This window comes from Engystomops pustulosus, chromosome 2, assembly GCF_040894005.1.
Source record: "Engystomops pustulosus chromosome 2, aEngPut4.maternal, whole genome shotgun sequence".
Classification (NCBI taxonomy): Eukaryota; Metazoa; Chordata; class Amphibia; order Anura; family Leptodactylidae; genus Engystomops; species Engystomops pustulosus.
In genome coordinates, this window is record NC_092412.1 from 171,825,419 (window position 1) to 171,847,057 (window position 21,639).

General features: G+C 38.8%; 1 protein-coding gene across 5 annotated transcripts in view; it reads left to right on the plus strand.

The window, feature by feature from the left end:
• PARL (presenilin associated rhomboid like) overlaps positions 1 to 21,639 on the plus strand; it is a 155,572-nt gene that overhangs the window by 101,010 nt on the left and 32,923 nt on the right. For 4 of the 5 annotated variants that reach the window (XR_011853275.1, XM_072137286.1, XM_072137288.1 and 1 more), the window contains one exon: positions 11,061 to 11,162. The exons of the other annotated variant lie outside the window; for it this stretch is intronic. Coding sequence is in view for 3 of the 4 variants with exons in the window: in XM_072137286.1 (XP_071993387.1) it covers positions 11,061 to 11,162 (102 nt within the window). In the remaining variant the exon portion in view is untranslated. The remainder of the gene's footprint in view (positions 1 to 11,060; positions 11,163 to 21,639) is intronic. 5 annotated transcript variants of the gene reach the window in all.

The window sequence follows — 21,639 nt, forward strand, 5'->3', positions numbered from 1 at the left end:
AGAATATCTTCTAACTAAAGCTGATAATAAACCCTTTCTCCGAAAACAGGGATATTTTGAAGAAGGGGAAAAAACTGGTCATCTCTTAGCTATTGTGGCTTCGTCCCAGAGAGGGGTTGCTTATGTGTCAGCTTTACACTTAGCGAGTGGTGGTATAGTAACAAAATCACAGGATATCCTGGATACTTTTAAAAAGTTGTATAATTCCCTATACAAATCTTAAGTGGATCAGGAGCAAATAGACTTTTTTCTAGACTCTCTTAATTTACCCAAATTGAACAAGATGGATAAAGCAGCATTTGATCTCCCCCGGTTATGGATTGTGCTGTCTCTGGACATGAGCACCAGTTAAAATTTGACTGTTATAACACCTGCTTTGAAGTTTCCTCTGGATGTAGTATATCTTTACCTGTTTAAGCATAGTGGAAATTGGTAGTGCCATTTTCATCTGTTGATCCGTTATTGCCAGACTCTTATCATCCAATTTCTTTACTCACGGTAGATGCAAAACTACTTGCTAAAATGTTAGCAAATAGACTTGCAACCTGTATTTCCACGGTCATACAACCTGATTAGGCAGGGTTCATGCCGAACATGTCCACGGCAGTCAATATACACCGTCTATTCTTGAATAAACAGGCATTGCAGAATCGCAATTCCGCGGTCGTATCTTTTGACAGAGTGGAATGGCCTTTTTTGATGACAACACAAGATGGGATTTGGACCACAATTCTAAGCTTGGGTTAAATTATTATACTCCCCCTTATGGCTAAGATGCAAGTAAATAAGCTTAATTTCTCCTCCTTCACACTATATAAGGGGACACGTCAGGGTTGCCCACTGTCACCACTACAGTTTGCGTTGGCAGTGGAGCCCCTGGCACTTGCCCTCAGAAATTCATCAACAGTAAAAGGATTTCAGTATAACAATAAACATGAACAATTATGATATATGCAGACAACCTGGTCATACTCCTTAATAGATGCCATAGAGATAATAAAACCGTTTGGACATCTATCAGGACTGACCATGAATCGGTCAAAATCGGTAATGCTTCCTTTATCCCAACAGGTGAGTTCTAGAGAGGTATACGATAAAGAATTACCTATAGTCTCTTTCTTTTATTACTTGGGGATTCAGATCACAGCTACAGTTGCAGATTATATAGTATCATACATTAATCCCATGCCTAGCCATTTTTTTTAAAAGGTGAGGAATTACGATGAATTTAAATGAATATGATGCACCAACTTCTTCACAACTCCCCAGTCTGGATACTTATTAAGTTATTTCACAGAGTTAATGGCATATTCAGAGACTCAATTTGGAGAAAGATACCCCGCATTACATTGGACACTCCAAAATGCTAAGGAGGACAGCGGATTAGCTTTCCTGAATCCTTGGCTATACTTTTTGTCATCCCAACTGCAACATTTGCATGGGTGGGGAAATCCCTCAGGAGGCTTAGCCTCTAAGGCACTGATGAGAAGGTTGGTAGGATCTCTGGATCTTCTAAGTGGTTTGGTAGCGGGATCATTTATGCCATACGCTGTATAGAATAATTGTGGGGGAAGGTAAGGGAGTTACTAGGTATGGAAGGATATATTTTTGTACCCCTATCTGAACAAATATATCGTATCCAAAACTAGGCAAACTTGAACCTTTTACACAGTGGATTAGTAGGGGAGTTAAATACATGAACAATCTTTTTGATGGGGCAATACTGAAGACATTTGAACAACTTCAGAGAGTTCATCATACGATTACACAGCAGGAACGCATAATATCAATTAAACAGGCCACTAATAACCCAGTGTTAAACATAGTAGGCACAATAGAGGAAACTAGGGGGATCATCTCATGGCATTATTCCCACCCTAGAGAGAGATATATTATTAAATATCCATTGAGGTTTAGTGCTAAATGGTAAACAGATTTTGGAAAAATAACAGATGATCAATGGCAGTATGTGTTGGAATAGAAAAAAGAAAAAGAAAGGGAAATATCTGCTCACTCACGTTGTTGCTTGTAGCGTGTGGGGAATCACAGTTTCTCATGCAGCCCCCGGTGCAGGGAATGAGGCAGTCCTGTCGGCTGACCGGAATATGTTGAAAGGTGAGGAAGTATTCCAGCACTCGCAAAATCTTCTAAAATCATAGCATTTTATTCTTCACATTTAAAAACGTACAGCCATGACTTGTGTGACCACCAATACACGATCTACGCGTTTCGGACTAAATTGTTCAGTCCTTAGTCATGATCTACGTCTAACCACCAAACACACTTCTTTAAAGGGAACATAGTCAAGTGAAACAACACACGGATAATTAGCACGTGCGCATAGAATTCAAACAAAGTTTCAGAATAACGTGTAACAATCAATGCATAGAGAACTTGGGACATATATATATATATATATATATATATATATATATATGTAACTCTCATATGATTTTGTGAATTAGGCAAACAGAATATGCATATACATAGACAATAAACTATAAACATATACATAGACAATTAAACTTGAAAAATTACACATATTGATGTAACAGTATAGATCAAGAACCGCATATGTTAGATGCCTGTTCACACTGCATGGGTAAAAAAGATGGAAAGCACAGGAGAATAATAGCCTTAATATAGATACATTGGGGCACATTTACTTACCCGGCCCATTCGCGATCCAGCGGCGCGTTCTCTGCACAGGATTCGGGTCCGGCTGGGATTTAAGATGGTAGTTCCTCCGCCGTCCACCAGGTGGCGCTGCAGCGCCGAAAATAATCTTAACGCCCCGGAATGCACCATCCCATAGAAGGTGAAGGTGAGCGCTCCCCAAGCGACACATTTTCGGTTTTTAAATGCGGCGGTTTTTCCGAATACGTCGGGTTTTCGTTCGGCCACGCCCCCCCCCCCCGATTTCTGTCGCGCGCATGCCGGCCCCGATGCGCCACAATCCGATCGCGTGCGCCAAAAACCCGGGGCAATTCATGTACAAGCGGCGCAAATCGGAAATATTCGGGTAACACGTCGGGAAAACGCGAATCGGGCCCTTAGTAAATGACCCCCATTGTGTCTGTTTTATTATTTAAACCCAATGGCATCCTCGTGTTCAGATTTAGGATCCAAAACATTTCGCGGTTGCACAATTTATGTATCCTATTGCTCCCTCTGGTAGAGGTAGTAACTTTTTCAATACCCATGCAGTGTGGACAGGCATCTAACATATGCGGTTCTCGATGTATACAGTTTTCAAGTTTAACATATATTTATGGGTAATATTTAGGGTAATAAACTTGTATTCCCAAATTTTCCCAAAATTGCCATTTAATACTAGAACCTGGGGGAGGGGGGGTCTTAATGTTGGAGAGCCTTCTCAATAAGGGCTTTAAATTTGCACCAAGTCAAAGTATAAATAAATTTTAATACCTATGTAGGACTAGAAAAATATATAAGAAATACATCTCTTAAAAAGTATTTTCTGAAAAAAACAAAAAAAAAACACTAGAAAGGACAGAAATCCTAGACACAAAATATGCCCATACCAATCCGAAGCCAAATTCAAATTAGCAGTTGAGCAAGATCTTAGAAGACTAAGGTTACAAAATAAAAACTTAACAATTTCACAAAAAGGGAAATAAAAGCATTAAAACTGCTTTAGATTAACAATGAAATAACAATAATACCAGCAGACAAGGAGAAGAACATCACTTCATGTTACCTTAGAACCCCAGACTACCTATATTCTATACTATTCCTAAAATACACAAAAATCCAGGTAAGCCACCTGGTTGACCCATAGTCTTGGGTATAGGCCCTTTAACAGCGAACCTTTCTCATAAATTCCTATAGACATATTTAAAAACTACTCCTAGTTATTTAAAAGACACAACCCAGATGTTACAGATTCTGGAGGACATAGAATGGAAACCTAATTGGATCATGACTTCATTGGATGTCAGTTCTCTTTATACCTATATTAACCATAAACAAAGTTAGGGCCGTAAAATATTTTCTATATATATATTAAATTCGGACAGAGAACATATAGAAAATTTAGGTGCTCTGGAGCCGGTATATGGATTATATATTTCTCATTTGGTAGGGTGGATAACCCAAATTGGAGACATTTATCTCTGTGTCAACAACTTGAGCCTCAAATTTATACCAAATGTGAGTAGGGATAGGATTGAATACTTGGATCTGGTGGTTCAAATAGTTGACAAAATAGTATGTTGTACGATATCTAAAAATAGCTTTATTCTAATGAACAGTAATCTTCTGCCAAGATGTTTTATAAATGTACCATATGGGCAATATAGAAGATGAGATGGAAGTGCACACATATTGAACAATTTGAACAAAGCTTGTTGATACAATGGACCACACTACAATGAAATATTTCTCCGTTCACATTCACACCTCCATATGTCATAAATAAAAAAATAAAACAATCTTTTGAATTTGAACATTTGGCACCCCAAGTCCCTAAAAAGAGGAATACCACTTGGTCAGTACCTGAGAGCCAGAATAAATTCTTCTAACAAAACAGAGTTTGAAAAAGAATGTTTGGTTCTTTTTCATATATTCAGTGAAAGAGGATACCCCAAAAAACCTCTTCATACAGCCTATACTAAAGTAAAATGGACAAATAGAGATGATCTCCTTTTCACCAAAATTAGAAAGTTATAAATAACAACCAATAAGATGTATTGTACATTCAATGCCTACTCAGAGGAAGTGGTAAAAATATTGAGATCCATATGGCCCTTACTGAATAGTGATAAAAAAACTGCAAAAAATACTAACTCCAATTCCTAGTATAACTTACCATAGGGTAAGGAACCTGAGGGACCTATTGGTACGTAGCCATTTGACGGACAAGATTTCCAGTGGTAGTTCATTGCTCCAGAGTTCTTAGAAGGATTCTTTTCCATATGGGACATGTTCCTTTTGCAAATGCATCTGCCAAACCAAGAATTTTATAGATCCTCCTGACAATAAACCATTTCAGATAAGGAAATGTATTAACTGTAAAAGTACTTGTGTGATATACACAGCTCAATGTAGTTGCTCCAAATTATACATGGTTAAAACGGTCCAGGAGTTATGGAGACAAATCTCTGCACATTTAAACACCGTCTGAACAGGAAAATATACATCTCTGTCAAAGCACGTACAACTGAAACACAATGGGGATATGAAACCTCTGAGATTTTGGGGTATTGATACCCTTAAAGTAGACCCCAGAAAAGGAAATCTTTTCAGCCAGCCAGTCACTAAAACTTGAGGCAAGGAGGATATACTGCCTGAAAAGTCTAATCCCTTTAGGATTAAATGAGGGCTTCACATTTACCTCTTTTATCTAAGCAATAGGTTGCCCTGATACAGTTACACCAGTATGGATGAGGATTTACTGCTAACTATTTAAGAAAATATTATATTTATAAACAATTCCAGATTAGGCCCCCCAACAGGGCTCACAATCTAATCAACCTACCAGTATGTTTTGAACTGTGGGAGGAAACCGGAGGAAACCGACACAAAAAATATGTTAATAGATTTGATTAAAAGTAGAGATCTATGTGAAAGCATGAGTAACCTGCGGGTTAGAATGAATTCCAAATCATTAAAGTTAGTGTTATGTTAATCGTTCTTTGCCAGACAATGGAATAATGTTTAAAGGGGTTATGTCACCAAAACACCTGGGCAGAGGTCAGCTCAGTGCACTGTAAACTATAATTTCACCAGTTACATTTATTAAAAATTATGCAGTCTTACTGAGTTATCTTGCTGTGAGCTGACTGCTGGCTCCCCCTGCTGGTAGCTGTGTCCCGTCCTGACTGCCTTCTCCCCTGGCTGAGTCTGCGCAGAAGGATTCAGTTTCTGCTCCTCAGTTTACATCTCTGACTGCAGATTCCTCCGCTGCCTCAGACTGAAGGAGACCAGCTGACAGGGAGCAGCCGAATGAGCTGTGTAGCCGGGTGCAGGCTGTTATCTGCACTACATGTCTAACACCAGACTCCTCCAGAGCAAACAGGGGCACATTATAGGTAACTACATCCAAGAATAAAGAAGGTCCATCCAGAGCACAGTCTGCCTCTAACATGTTTGTAGCTCTGTCATATTACAGTGTATCAGCCCCCCCCTATGTAGCCACCATTAATCAAACAAGTAAAGGATCTGAGCTCTGACTTCTCCTCGTCTCACACATGTCCTACAGCCCTCCCCCTGTAAGTCAGCAACATGTGAGTGTTCATCTACTATCTAGTCATATCTAGATCTATCTATCTATCTATCTATCTATCTATCTATCTATCTATCTATCTATCCATCTCATATCTATGTATCTATCTCATATCTATCTATCTTCTATCGATCTATCTCTATATCTATCTATCTATCTATCAATATTCTATCTATCTCTATATCTATCTATCCATATTCTAACTATGTATCTATCTATCTCCTATCTATGTATCTATCTCATATCTATCTTTCTCATATCTATGTATCTATCCATATTCTATCTATCTACCTATCTATCTATCTGTCACGGATGCACCCGCGTCCATGTTTCAGATCGCGGGCACACCCTTGTCCTTCTATGTGGCGTCTATATCCCCCGGCCTGTATTCACCTCTCCGGGCTCCTGGCTCTGCTCTGGGTCCGATGTATAGATACATAGATGTATATCTATGTATCTATCTCATATCTATCTATCTTCTATCGATCTATCTCTATATCTATCTATCAATATTCTATCTATCTCTATATCTATCTATCCATATTCTAACTATGTATCTATCTCCTATCTATGTATCTATCTCATATCTATCTTTCTCATATCTATGTATCTATCCATATTCTATCTGTCACGGATGCACCCGCGTCCATGTTTCAGATCGCGGGCACACCCTTGTCCTTCTATGTGGCGTCTATATCCCCCGGCCTGTATTCACCTCTCCGGGCTCCTGGCTCTGCTCTGGGTCCGACAAGGCCGCACGCCTGCTTCCGGATTAGGGCGTGCGTGCGCCGGCTCGTCTAGCCTTAAAGGGCCAGCCTGGCTAATCCGGCTCGCCCTTATAATCTGGTACCTCCCTTCACTTGCCACCGGTTCTTCTCCTAGGATCTCTATGGTTTCCATGCCAGGCTTCCCTAAGCCTTTCCTGCAGAAGTGATTGACACCCAGCGTTCCCAATCGCTGTGTCTCCAGTGTTCCTGCGTGTTCCTGTCTCCAGGGTTACCAGTGTTCCTCCGTGTTGCTGCCATTCCTGTGTCCTGCTGTGCCTTCCAGGGTTCCTGTCCAGTATAGTATATATATCTCACCAGTTAGTCCTCAGCATAGTATATATGTTATATTTTATGAGAAAAAATATTTATAAAAACTGTTACGGTAAAGCTGTCTATATTGCCACTAAAAGCCAATCCTAGATCATATTTCATTTTTTATATGGGTTTGAAAAAAGTATAGCTTAGCTGTTATTAGTATTTCATATATACGGTGACAAGGACTGAAAGGCATTTCTATAGCAGAATCTGCTGTGCTGGGGATCAGTAGGGGTAGGGACTACTTGAACATATCAGGTGGAAGCATACTCTAAAAGCAGGGATGTAACAATGGTGGAAGGTCAATGAGAGAGCGGTGCCTGTAAAGCATTCTAGGACTTGTGGTTACACTGCCTCTATCAGTGCTGTGCATGTGCCCGCTAGGCCCCTCCCACATCTGCTTTTCTGTGACACAGAATAGAGGCTGCACAAGCATCAAAATAACAAATAAATTATTATATATTATTAAAGTATTTATAACTCCAGGTAACCATTATGAACCGGATTTTGAAATATTTTAACCTCTATGGGAGCTTTTTGAAGTACATAGTTTTGTGGCATAACCCCTTTAATATCATACTTCCTTAGTAACTAAGGCTATTTTATATTTTTCTATGTAATCCTGGTGGATTGATCAATCTGTTACTGAATTAACTTGTGTTAGCTCTGAAGAGACACGCATGTCATCATCTTACGCTATATGTACCTGTTTGCTTATGAGATGGTATTTCACAGAACTCTAGATCAACTCAATGATATGATACTTGTGTATCTTGATGTCTGTTTCAGCCAACTGGCACTTTTTACTACTAATAGTTTCCTTTTGCGGATTGATTCGATGCTAAACATCGGCCATCCAAGTCTGGAAAAGACACCCCACTTAATAATTACGTTTTCTTTAAAAATAACTTTGGAGACATGTGCTTTGGGGAAAGCTTGGTTGCTAATGCTCTAAGACTGGACGCATACGCACTTCATATGGTCCCAGTGAAAGGGCCGTAACGTCTTCCCCCTTTGTGATGTACTGAAAGAAGATATTCAATGGCACCCTGCCGCGGATGAAGGCTAACTGGAGCACTATTGGTGATATAGGTAAGATATCAGCTGACCTTCTTGCTGTGTGCCAATATGGGGCTCCATGTCCAATGCTATATCACCAAAATCGGATATAGGATACCAGCTGCTCCCCCAATGCTGGTATAATAAGTCACTGATTGGTAGATTACCCTGTTTGTAGGCATTGTGGAATTTAAAGGTTGAGAAAAAATAATGGCTGACAATTCATAGTAATGGAAGAAGACAGCTTTCTCAGTATCCTATTGTCTATTTAATACACCCTACATTGTAAACTATACTCTACTTCCCCCTTCTCTTCTGTCAGAGAAACCACCACTTTGTGTAATTTTTAATCAACAATTGTATATATTCTCACCTATCGATTGTTGTGTTATTTAAAGAGAACCTGTCAGGCAAATTAACCCCCTAAACTAAATATATTTTTATAAACTGCCATTAGAAAGCATTGCCCCTCTACATGCCTGTAAACTTAAGCAATGAGGTCCTAAAGCTGTATGCAAATGACCTGTGAGATGTCCAATGAGTCATTATCATATTCAAGCTGTCCAGCTTATTCATGAGTGGGAGGCACAGCCCCAACCCCAGTGCTTGTCTTACAGCCTGTATAATGATGTGAGGTATAATGGTGTAATGGCTCCTCCATGTGCTTCCTGGTGCTGGCGGCGGTGCTGCAGCCTGTGTGTGTGTGTATAGGAGAGATACAAAAGCTCCAGGCAGTCATGTTATAGCAGAACATGTCAGGTACATGTGTAGCTGATGTCTGTGTCTCACACGTGTATTAGGAGGGAGAGCATGTTAGCAGATAAAGCACAGATACTAGCAATGCTTTACTATACATTACACACAGACCTGAGCAGGGGGAGGAGAGGGGAAGGGTAACGGGGTTACATCACTGCCTCTGACCATGTGACTAGCCTCATTTACATAATAAAGAAAATATGATTTTACAATGATTAATGTATGAATTAACTAGATAAAGGCTTGGATGGAATCCTTGTTTGTTTCCGAAATAGTGACCTGATGAAAGGTGTCCTTTAACCCCTTAATGCCGAAGCCACTTTTCACCTTCCTGACACGGCCCATTTTTTCAAATCTGCCCTGTGTCACTGTAAATGGTTATAACTTTGAAACGCTTTAACATATTCAAGTGATTTTAAAATCATTTTCTCGTGACACGTTGTACTTCATGTTAGTTGAAAAATTTTGGTGGTATATTTTGCATTTATTTATGAGAAAATCAGATATTTGGTGAAAATTTGGAAAAATTCTTGATTTTCGAACTTCAAAATGTTCTACTTTTTCCACACATAGTGATAACAGCAAAAAAACTTAACAACTAACATTCACCGAATGTCTACTTTATGTGGAAATGGTTTTTTATGCATACTCTTATTTTTGTAGGATGTTATGGGCCTTTGAAAGTTAGGTGCGATTTTTCACATTTTCATAAAAACCGCAAAATCCTGCTATTGAGGGACTTGCTCAGGTTTCAAGTCACTTTGAGAGGCCTAAATAAAAGTAAAACCCCATAAATTACCCCATTACAGAAACTACACCCCTCAACGTATGTAAAACAACTTTCATGAAGTTTGTTAACCCTTTAATTGTTTTACAGGGGTTAAAACAAAATCGGATACAATTTTGAAAGTAAATAATTTTTGGCTACATTAATGTGTTTTTCAAAAAATGTACAGATTTTCAGTGGATAAAATACCAAAACGCTCCACAAAGTTTGATACCCAATGCCCCCCGCATATAACAATACCCCATATGTGGTGGTTACCTGCTGTATGGGCACACGCCAGGGCTTCGAAGGGAAGCTGCACCATTCAGAGCAAATTATGCATTGTCACTTTTTATTGGCTATACAATCTTTATTTTTTTGGCAATTTGGACATATAAGGGCTTATTTTTTGCGGCATGAGATGCACTTTACAAATATTTCATTTTAGTGGGTCATTAGCTTATTGATGAGATTTTATTAACTCTTGAATGTATGGGTGAAAAGAAAATTGGCAATTTTAGTTTCCTTTCTTTTCGTAATTTTTGGGGGTCATACACCGTACACTAAAAATACTATATTATCTTTATTCGACAGATCACTACGATTACGGTGATACCTCATTTATATAGTTTTTCATTTATTTTTACAATTTTACTGGAAAAAAAATTATATAGAGGAAATCTCATCGCCATCTTTTCGGAGACGTAACTTTAATATTTTTGGGTTAGTTAGTTTAGGGCTTATTTTTTACGTGTTGAGTTGTACCATTTTGGCGCACATAACTTTTTTGATCACTTTTTAGAACATTTTTGTGAAGAGATTTTATGAAAAAGAGGCAGGTGTCGGCTATAATATATAACTGACACCCGCAGCTTCTGGCCCCGGCCTCGTTCAGGAGCCGGGGCCAGAAGTTTGATGTAATAGTACTGCATTTTGCGGGAACGCACCTCCCGCGATGCAATACTATTACGTCAAACTTCGGGAAGGGGTTAAGAGTATTAATAAAGGTTATATTTTACTTTCTATTGGTTGCGGCAAGGCAACTATTGGTTTGTGATGTAAAATTTCTGACCCTGTCCAATCAAGTGGTCTAGGGGACACTAACAAATATTTGATTACTTAATATCTTTTGTATATTACTTTTTTTTAGTCAGGAGCGATCATGACCATCCTCGCTGTGGTGTGTACAAAGATGCCTGAAGCCAAACTCGCCATCATTTTCCTTCCTATGTTTACATTTACAGCAGGAAATGTATGTATGAAAAATCTATTAATTTTGTTAAGATTTATTTACTTTAATTTATTTACATAAAATTGTCTTCCGATCACGCAACACTTTGGTTTGTTCACATGCAGCAATTTTGTTGTGAGACACTCTGTTCTTTATGTTTAAAGCCTCATAAATACAGCCGGATGCAGAAGAGGAGGGAAGTTTAGCACACACAGTGGACCTCGTTTATCAAAACTGTTCTAGTTGCTTATGGCAACCAATCAGAGCTTTCACTTTATAAGTTTTGTTTCGTTTCCATGGGAAACTAGAATAGTTTTGCTTTCAGACACTTTAGTTAAATCTGCCTTGGGGCTCATTCACACGCCCGTCATGCGGGCATACCGCCGTGTGCTGGAGAGGAGGAGGAGTTAGCCCCTCCTGGAGCATGCTCCATCTTTTTGCGGTGTGCGGCCCGGATCGGTGCCACACATGTGTATCCCCGCCGTGCCACTATTGCCATCTATGAGGACATACATGCGGCCGCATAAACACCCCCGCAGACGGCCATGTGAATTTACACTTAGTGTGCTCACCACAGGATCAGTTGCACATGTGGTTAAACTTGTGGTTAAACTGAAAGATAGAATGGATAAAATAGCACAGGCATAGAATAGTAAAAGTTGTTGAATTGCACTATGGTGACACAGGAAATGTGGATATATAAAGGCTGGGGGTGGGATCGAACACTGGTGGAGGGGTAGTGATGGGTGCCGCTGAGTGCATATCAATATATTAGCCCATGAAAGGGATGTAGATAGTATGGAGGTAAAGACAACTGCGTCTGTGCAGTGTCGCTTGCAGGCGCCATGTAAGGCGGTGTTGGGGGAAGAAGATATCCAGCATATGTGGTACTACCGTGTTTCCCCAAAAACAAGACCGTATTAATTAAAAAACAAGACATATATTAATTTTTGCTCCTAAAGTGGCTCTATGTTGAACAAAAAATCTACTTCTTTAACATCCTTATAACTCTCCAAATACTGAATTTCATGCTGAATTTCTTGTGACTCCATTTTTATTGGAATAATTGTCCCCAATCTCTCATGTTTAGCAATAGCACTTTCCTTAAATGACCCCTGCTTGTATCGCATTTGCAGAAGAACAGTAAGTAGTTTTTCCCATGGATTCTTCACACGTCACAACCTCTTGCAGCATCTAAAATATCTACTAATACTAATATATGGCATGGGGGAGCTGTAGCAATAACTGCCATTAGATCTTATTTTCAGGGGAGGCCTTTTATTTCTAAGCTTAAAAGAAATTGTACTAGTCTTCTTTTTGGGGGAAACAAGGTATGTGCAGGCACACTGTGTGAAGCTAAATTCAATGGACTGCTAAGGCATCGGTAGTAAGCTGAGAGTTGGGTGATCTGCTCAGGCACCATGGAAGTATGACCTGGCTGTGTGAGGAGATATTAGTGGATTGTGAAGCCAATTGTCTGTATATGTGTTGTTATATTATGCAGGATAATGATACTGTAGAAATATACTAAAAACTATGGAAGGGAGCGTATTGCGTATGTGTAGGGAATGTATACTGTAAATTTATATTGAACAAACAATGATGTAGTAGGATAAGTATGGAAATGTATTGGATTTAAGAAGAATGATAATCAGAAAAACACTGAACCTGGTATGAATGTTGTGGTAAAATTACAGAAATCATACAATCTTTTATTGTGAGTCTACCTTTTCTTGTACAAGTCTCATTTGCAAATCTTAACACTGTAGTTGCCACACAGGATCTATCATGAAGAAACCTTGGTTTGGTGCCTGTTGACCGCAGGGTCCATGTTTTTCAAAAGACTCACTCAAAGTTTATTTAGGCAGAGTGTGGCCACTCATCTTGCCCACTACCCTGTTTCCCCGAAAATAATTCAGTGTCTTATATTAATTTTTGCTCCTAAAGAGGCACTAGGTCTTATTTTCAGGGGATGTCTTATTTTTCCATGAACAAGAATTTACATTTATCGTTGAACAAAAAATCTACTTCTCCAACATCCTCTTATGACCCTCCAAACTCTGAATTTCATGCTGTATTTCTTGTGACTCCATTCCTATTAGAATCATTGGAAACCATAAAAAGCACTTTCCATAAATGTCCCTTCTTATCCTGGTAGCTGCTGGTATCACATTTGCAGCACAACAGCCGGTGATTCCATGAATTCTTCCCCATGTCACAATCTTCGGCGGCATCTAAAAGATTTACTAATACTAATTTATGGCGTGGGGGGAGCTGCTGCAATGACTGCTGCTAGGTCTTATTTTCGGGGAGGCCTTATATTTTTAAGCCGGAGCAAAATTGTACTAGGTCTTACTTTTGGGGGATGTCTTATTTTAGGGGAAACAGGGTATGTATCGGTGCAAAGGAAAGATCTAGAGCAAGTTAGGTGAGCTGGGTGTGGCTTCATTCCGCCAGAATTGCAACCACTCTCAGTCTCCTTGACTTCATAAAACCAATTTACATCCCACTTCAAAGTTGATTTTCTGGATAATGCCACCACACTTGGCCATGAAAGAAACATCATTTAGAAGCTGCTTGACAACATACTGCTAGTGGTTTATTAGGCCAATTTCTAAAAACCGGTTCCCTTTAAAACTTATTCCCGGCCAGGCCATTTTTTATTTTTGTGTTTCCGTTTTTCACTCTCCACCTTCAACAATCGAAAACTTTTTTCATTTTCCCATGTTAAGAGGTGTGAGGGCCTGTTTTCTGCTTAACAAATTGCACTTCATAGTTATGGTATTTAATATCCCTTGCCATGTACTGGGAAGTGGAAAAATAATTCAGAATGCAGTGAAATTGATGCAAAATTTTGACTACTTTTCAGACCTCCTAGGGTCCTTTAACCCTAGGTTGTCTGATTGATCCTACCAAATACTGCCATACTGGAGTATGGCAGTATATGGGGATTTTACTGATTATTGTAACGAATGATCATAGCAATAGATCATTGCTCCCCGATTACACCACAGGGAGCAAGGATCTTAGACAAGATTGCGGCGCCCACCCACTGCTTTTCATTGCCGCTAGCAGAGACCGAAGGATCGGTTCAATGGTCAACACCGATTGCCGGTGTTACCGGGGGTTATTTGCCACAATATGCCACAAACACTCACCTTGTGTGGAGAGGGCTGAGCCCATGAGTAATAAAACGTAATAAAAATTTAAAACCTTTTTTTTTCATTTTTAGTTTTATTTGGGGTTCAAAGCTAAAAAAAAAAAAGGCATTTTTCATTTACAGTATATATTTTTTAATTTTCAAATGAACTCAAAATGAAAACTATTAATAAATATTTTGTTTTAAAAACCAATACTACAAGAGGTATGTGTATAGGCAAAAATATATAACAGACTTCAAAAATATTCAGACGTGACATACAAGGATAAAAGCAATTTAGGTGTTAAAGGAGCCTGGAGCCCCTCAGGTTGATTTGCATACAGTCTTTCATCCTGGTGATAGATGTCCTTTATTCATTGTGGCCACATAAAGCCAAACATGCACTAAAAATTACATGGTATTCATCCCCAACAAGTAAATATCAGTAGTTGGTAAGTCATAATCACCACAATATTCAATGCATAAATATCACAAGAGCTCAGTCGCTCTTGAGCGAAGAGAGCCGGTGCATGAGGCTAGGCATCCCATGCATTTCGTGACCAGCAGTGACATCTTCAGGGCTCAGTACCATGATGTGTGTTCAATCTCAATATTTATCCCTCATGAGGCTTGTAACACTAAAGATCTGGTGAAAAGAGGAACCAAAAAAGGAAACAAATGTCCTGGAAGTAGTCAAAAAGATGAAAGCTTGGTGACTAATTTAACAGGAAAAAAACTTACAAGAAGAGCAGTTGATTGTTTTACAATGTGTCTTTTGAAATTGATCTCTTTAAAGGTGTCAGAAAAATAGCCCTAAAAAATGTTTTGCACAAAAACTAATAAGGAACGGCAGGAACCCAGGGAGGCCAATATACCTGCCAAAATCGGCCCCTTAGGATTCTTCTTAGATCATAATTTATCTCCAACTGAACAAGAATGGTGCATATTTACTTACCTGTCCGAGGAGTTCACCCGAAGTGCATTGTTCCGACGATAATGCACTCTGGCGCGATTCACTAAGATCGTGTGCATGATATCCTGCATCTGTAGCTTCCCTTCTCAGGTGCGCTGGAGTTCACCTTCTTCTTCTTCCCGGTGTATGTAAGTGCATGTCTTGCGACACAATTTTAGAGTTAAATCCCGTGCTCAGTTCGCACCGTTGGATCGTCCGACGGCCTGCCCCCCCATTTCTGACGCACGAAAGCCGACGCGATTGCGACAAAATCCGATCAGTGCGATACAATCCCCTGCTAAATACCTGTCGCAGCCGTGCAATCCCCGAAAACGTCGGGAAGTCCGATGGAAGTGCAATCCGCAGACCCTTGGTAAATAAGCCCCAGAGTCTTTTATTTTTAGGAGATGAGTCAGATGAGGGAGTGGGTGGCCTTGATAGACATTTTGTAGGAGGGAATTAATCTAGATTCAACCCACAAATTCAACAGAGTAGTCCAGTACACCTTTTCAAAAAACAAGTAATAAAATGCCTAAATTTACGAACATGATGCCCCAAATTTGTCAAAAACTTGTTAGTGTTTAAAGTCTTTAAACAAGAAAAATAGATCATAGTGAAACATGTGGATAAGGGGGGCGGGTAGGTATAGTATTCATGACAAAGGATTTTTATCTACAAGAGGCACAGAGGTTAATAGGGGACACTTATACCTATGAAGTACAACAAAAAGACCCTACACAAAAATATGTGTCCCAGTTAAGGACTTGTTTAAGGTGCAATGTAGAAAAAGGAGTAATGTCCAAGAAAATGGCAGAAAAATTGCTACCACATCAACAAGGGGTTGAAGACCTAAGGAGAGTACTGACACATACTGACAAAAGTCAAGAATACACAAATATCGTATGAAATATATCTTATCTGAAAGAAGCACATTTATCCCGAATATTCAGATGTACACACACTATGGGGATGACATCTTTATAGTTTGGAGATGAACTTACCAGTCATTTAAGGAAATGGTACAATACTTGAATACAGTAAATGACATGAACATGATATTCACATACAATATAGTAGGAGAGCGTTTGAAGTTCCTGGACGTGTTGTCGGAGATAAAAAAAAATATAATATAAACTCAAGAGTATTCAGAAAAGAGACTTAAAAAAAAAAAGATCTAATTGGCATATATTAGAGGAGGACAAAGACCTAAAAGATATAGCCAAACAGAGACATCCCCCCAAAAACAGGACTATGTATGAAAGATTGCTTCCAAATGTATCTGTTTAAAATTACATGAAAATGATGTGCCAGGGTTCAGGAGATTTGGCCGTTTGAAGTTGGTTACTGTCAAAACATTTCTAAACATCCTTTCTGCACTGGGCATGTACAAATAGGATGTAAATAGCCGTATGGCAGTAGTGAGGGGTTTAACAGAAGGAGAAACAATCTTATAACAAAAAGGTCTGAAATTTGCCTCGACAGCCAAATTTGACAAATGTAATGCATTCATCGGAATAAAGAGTTTCATGCGAAATTTAGCTATTAAAAAATATGTAATTAACCCCTACAGGACTCAGCCTCTTTTGGCCTTAAGGACGCGGCCCCATTTTTCAAATCTGCCCTGTTTCACTATAAATGGTTATAGCTTTGGAACGCTATGAGAAATCCAGGGGATTTTGAGATTGTTTTCTCGTGACACATTGTACTTCAAATTAGTTTAAAAATTTGGATGAAATCTTTTGCGTTTAGTTATGAAAAGAAACTAAATTTGGCAAAAATTTTTAAAAATTCTTTATTTTCAACGTTCTAAATTCTCTACTTTTGATGCAGATAGTCATAGCACCCAAATAAATTCATAACTTACATTTCCCAAATGTCTGCTTTATGTTGGATGGTTTTTTAAGTTTCCACATATTTTACTAGAATGTTATGAGGCTCAGAATTTAGGTATCATTTTTCACATTTTTTGTAAAATCACCAAAACCCGTATTTAGATGGACCTGCTCAACTTCTAATTGACACTGAGAGGCCTAATTAATAGCGAGACTCATAAATTACTCCATTATGGAAACTACACCCCTCAACGTATGAAAAACCACTTTTAAGAAGTTTGTTAAACCTTTCGGTGTTTTATAAGGGTTAAAACAAAACGGAGGTGTAGTCTGCAAATTGTAATATTTTTGACAATACACTCATTTTGGGTGCTAAATTAAACATTTACAATGGATTAAATGAAAAAAGGCTCCACAAAGTTTGATACCCAATTTCTCCCGAATTCACTGATATGTGGTGGTAACCTGCTGTATGGGCGCATGGCCGGGCATAGAAGGGAAGGAGGTGCCATCCAGAGCAGATTTGCTATGTCACACTGTACAGGCTATAATCTTATTTCTTTACCACATGAGATGCACTTTTCTGGTATGTAATTTTGGGGCATCTATAGCTAATTGGTGAGATTTTATTAACTCTTTGTTGGTGGAGGAAATGAAAATCATCAATTTTTAGGAACATTTTTATGTGTTTTTTTTTTGGCCGTTAACCATACCATAAAAATAGTATATTATTTTTATTCTGTGGGTCGCCACGATTACGAAAAGATTTATATAGATTTTTTTTTTTTTTTTTCACATTTTTACTGAATAAAAAGTAATTTGGCAAAAATGTTGTTAATTTTAGCATCACCGTCTTTCATATGCAGAGCTTTTTTATTTTTCGGCTGACAAATCTGGTTAGGGGCTTAATTTTTGCGAGAAGAGTTGTTCTTTTTAGTGGGCTTATTTTAGAGTGCATAACATTTTTTAAATCACTTTTTAGAGCATTTTTTATAGGGTATTAAGTAAAAATTTCGGAACGTTTTTTGCGTTTTTTATCTCCGGCTTTTTCCGTGCGGGTCCAGTAACGATTCTGTTTTATTATACAGATTGTTACGGATGCGGCAATGCCAAATATGCGGGGTTTTTTTGTGTTTTTGTGTTTTTTTATACTTTATTAAGTGTTTTTATGGGAAAGTGACATTTTAGGGGCTTATATTTTTATATATTTTTTATTTATTCTAATGTGTAGTGTTTAGTGTTTTTGCATTCTTTTACTTATTCTTACTTGAACTTGAACCAGTGATGCTCTGGTTCAAGTTCAATACACTGCTATACAATACTATTTTATTGTAGAGCAGTGTAAACTGTCTGAGCATGCAGGCGCATGCTCAGACAGTTAAGTCAGACCCGGAAGCTGAGTTGCCCGGACATCGGGCAGCTCCGGGGCACTTGGCAGTCCTCGGAGCTGCCCAGAAGAGGATTGGATCCCCCAGTATGCGGCGCGGGGGATCCAATCCAAAGCAGAAACACCCTTACATGCAGGACCGCGATGTGTAAGAGGTTAACACCCGCGATTGGAGCCGGTTCCGATCGCGGGTGTTAGCGCGCGGTGTCAGTTGTGATTGAAAGCTGACAGCCTTTGCTTCTGGTACCGGCTCCGTTCGTGAGCCGGTGCCAGAAGCAGGACGTTATAGTGCCTCCTGGTGCGCTAAGTATCTAGCCCCCGGGACGTGCTATAACGTCCAGGTGCGCCTAGGGGTTAAATAACCTGAAACCATTCCAGAAAATTATAATACAAATTCAAATATTATTTACATTTCATTAAAAAACAAATCTAAATTGAATCCATTGCATGAATACTAACAACATTTAGTACTGCAACATTATTCATTAAAGATATTCGGAAAGTTAAAAATCAATATTATTATAAGTATAGGTATATTAATCTTACTTTTAGAGAACAGCAAGCCATCTATCGCTACAAAAGAAAAACAGTATAGCTATTCACCCCACCGATAAGGTAGACAGCATAGTGGTTCTTAAATTGAACCCGTCAGGCAAATTAATCCCCGATACTAAATATATTTTCATAAACTGCCATTAGAAAGCATTGCCTCTATTCCTTCATTGTCCCTCTACATACCTGTAAACTTAAGCAATCAGGTACTAAAGGTGTATGAAAATTACCTGAGCGAAGGAGACACAACCACACCCCCAGTGCAGGTAGGCAGGAGGAGAGAGCATGTCAGCAGGTAAAGCACAAGCACCAGCAATCCTTTACTATACCTTATACACAGATATGAGCAGGGAGAGGAGAGGGGAGGGGAACAGGATTGACTTCACTTTCTCTCTCCATGTGCCCAGCCTCATTTATATAATAAAGAAAAGATGATTTTACAATGATTAATGTATGAATTGACTAGATAAAGGTTCGGATGGAATGACTATGTATGGAACAAGAAGAACATTTTCAATTTCAAAAATGGAGACTTTTTCCAAATTTTCACCAAATCTGTTTTTTTTCATAAATAAACGTTGCGTACCACCAACATATTTCAACTAACATGAAGTACAAAGTGTCAAGAGAAAACTATTTAAAAATCACTTGGATATGTTAAAGCGTTCCGAAGTTATAACCACTTGTAGTGACACAGGGCAGATTTGAAAAAATGGGCCGTGTCAGGAAGGTGAAAAGTGGCTTCGGCGTTAAGGGGTTATAAATACAGTCAGTGGTTGACAGTCTTATATAGATAGACTTTCGAAAATGGAGAAGCCGAGTTGTTGGGACCACTGATAATAATAGTGTATGCGTTCACAGTGTTTAGGTGAGGATTGGAAATATTGTTTCTATTTCTGTCCTTATTTCCTTGCAAAAGAACCAGTCTAGCTATGTATCACGTTCACCCCAATCCTCGTCTATTAAATTATTAGGATAGAGCACCAGGTTGCGCCAATCAAATGTGATATGTCAGCACTAACTTAAAATTCATTTGAGTGATTAAAGGCTCTGCAGTTTAAATATATTTATACCCCAAAGTCTTGGGAAACGGGATACCAACTCCCTTCCACCCTGTATTGGAGGTAGGTGAGAACGGACAAAAGGCGGTGTAACCTCCGCTGAGAATTTTAATTTGAACCGATTGTAAGCTAGAGACTGTTTCACTAAAATATTGGTCAAGCATTTAGCCCTGATACCCCTGAGGATACCACTCCATGTGACGAAACATGGGGGGGGGGGGGTGCTAGGTAGATAGTTTTTAGATCAGCAGTGTCGTAGACTTTTTAGCGAGGACTGCAAAGAATTGAGCAATATTTTCCAAGGACTTAGGACAGTGATGGCACACTGAGCCCTTTCTGTGGGCACTCAGGCCATTGCCCCAATTTCACCAAACAGGACCAAATCCACCAAATATTCCTGCAGTTCCAAGCAACTTAACAACATCGCTATTTTAAAGCGACACTTAATTGGTTGTTTGAAACTGTGGGAAAAGTGAGAAGGTGATGACAGAACTGCATTATCTTTGGAGGTCATCCTGCTGGACCCACCATTCCTCCTGGTCAATGATGGTCTGATTTTACCCACCTTCTTTCAACTGTATTGGTGGCCTCATTAGAGCCAAAACAATTGAATGATGTTGAAGAACAGGTAGCAATAAGTTACTGCTTGAAATGCCATGTCCACTTCATGGTAAATAAGTGGATTTTGGTTGTAGTTTGGGCACTCGGTCTTTAAAAGGTTTACCATCACTGACTTAGGAGATATGTCCTGTAATATGTCATAGTAATATGTGTGTTTTTCATGTTTTATGTAACTTTTTGGACAAGATCTAGGTCATGGTGTTAATATCTAACCACATTAGGCAAATAGAATTGAATGTTAATCCTCTCTACTATCTAAAAAAAACTGTGAAATGTGCTGTCTGATTGTTTCGGTTAGGAGAGTATTTATAACATGAACATTAGTTCATCTAGTCATATAGTCAATATTTACTTTATCTGTCAGCTGAAGAAGCTCTTCTATGCTGGCTCTTTCAGCTTCTCTCTGCTTTTCCTCCGAAAGAAGAGAATCTGTTATTGTGGCTCTAGGTGCCAGGGATCCAGTAATATTAACTGTTGAAGAAAACCTGCATATCTCTGGTTCCCTGGCACATGGAAACACAATTTTAGATTTATATGATAGATGGATATATATATATATATATATATATATATATATATATATATAGATAGATGGATATATAGATTTATATGATATTCTAGGTGCCAAACTTCTAGATCCTAAAATCCAGGACATATCACCATAGTCCTTGGAAATACAGATGTCACCCTGTAAGGCTGCATTCACACGGACATGTATTTCTCCAGTCCTGTATCTACAGGCTGTATTTCTGTATAAATACGTGACGTTTTTCATCCGTATGCAGCACGTATTTAACCCGTATTTTATACATGCCCATAGACTTTTAGGGCATACAGAACTGAAATACGGGAGAAAATAGGACATGCTCTATATTTTTATACGGCCAGTATACGGTCCGTACACTCCAGTGTCAAAAACGGCAATATAAATGGTTGGACGTATTGTCCATTGAA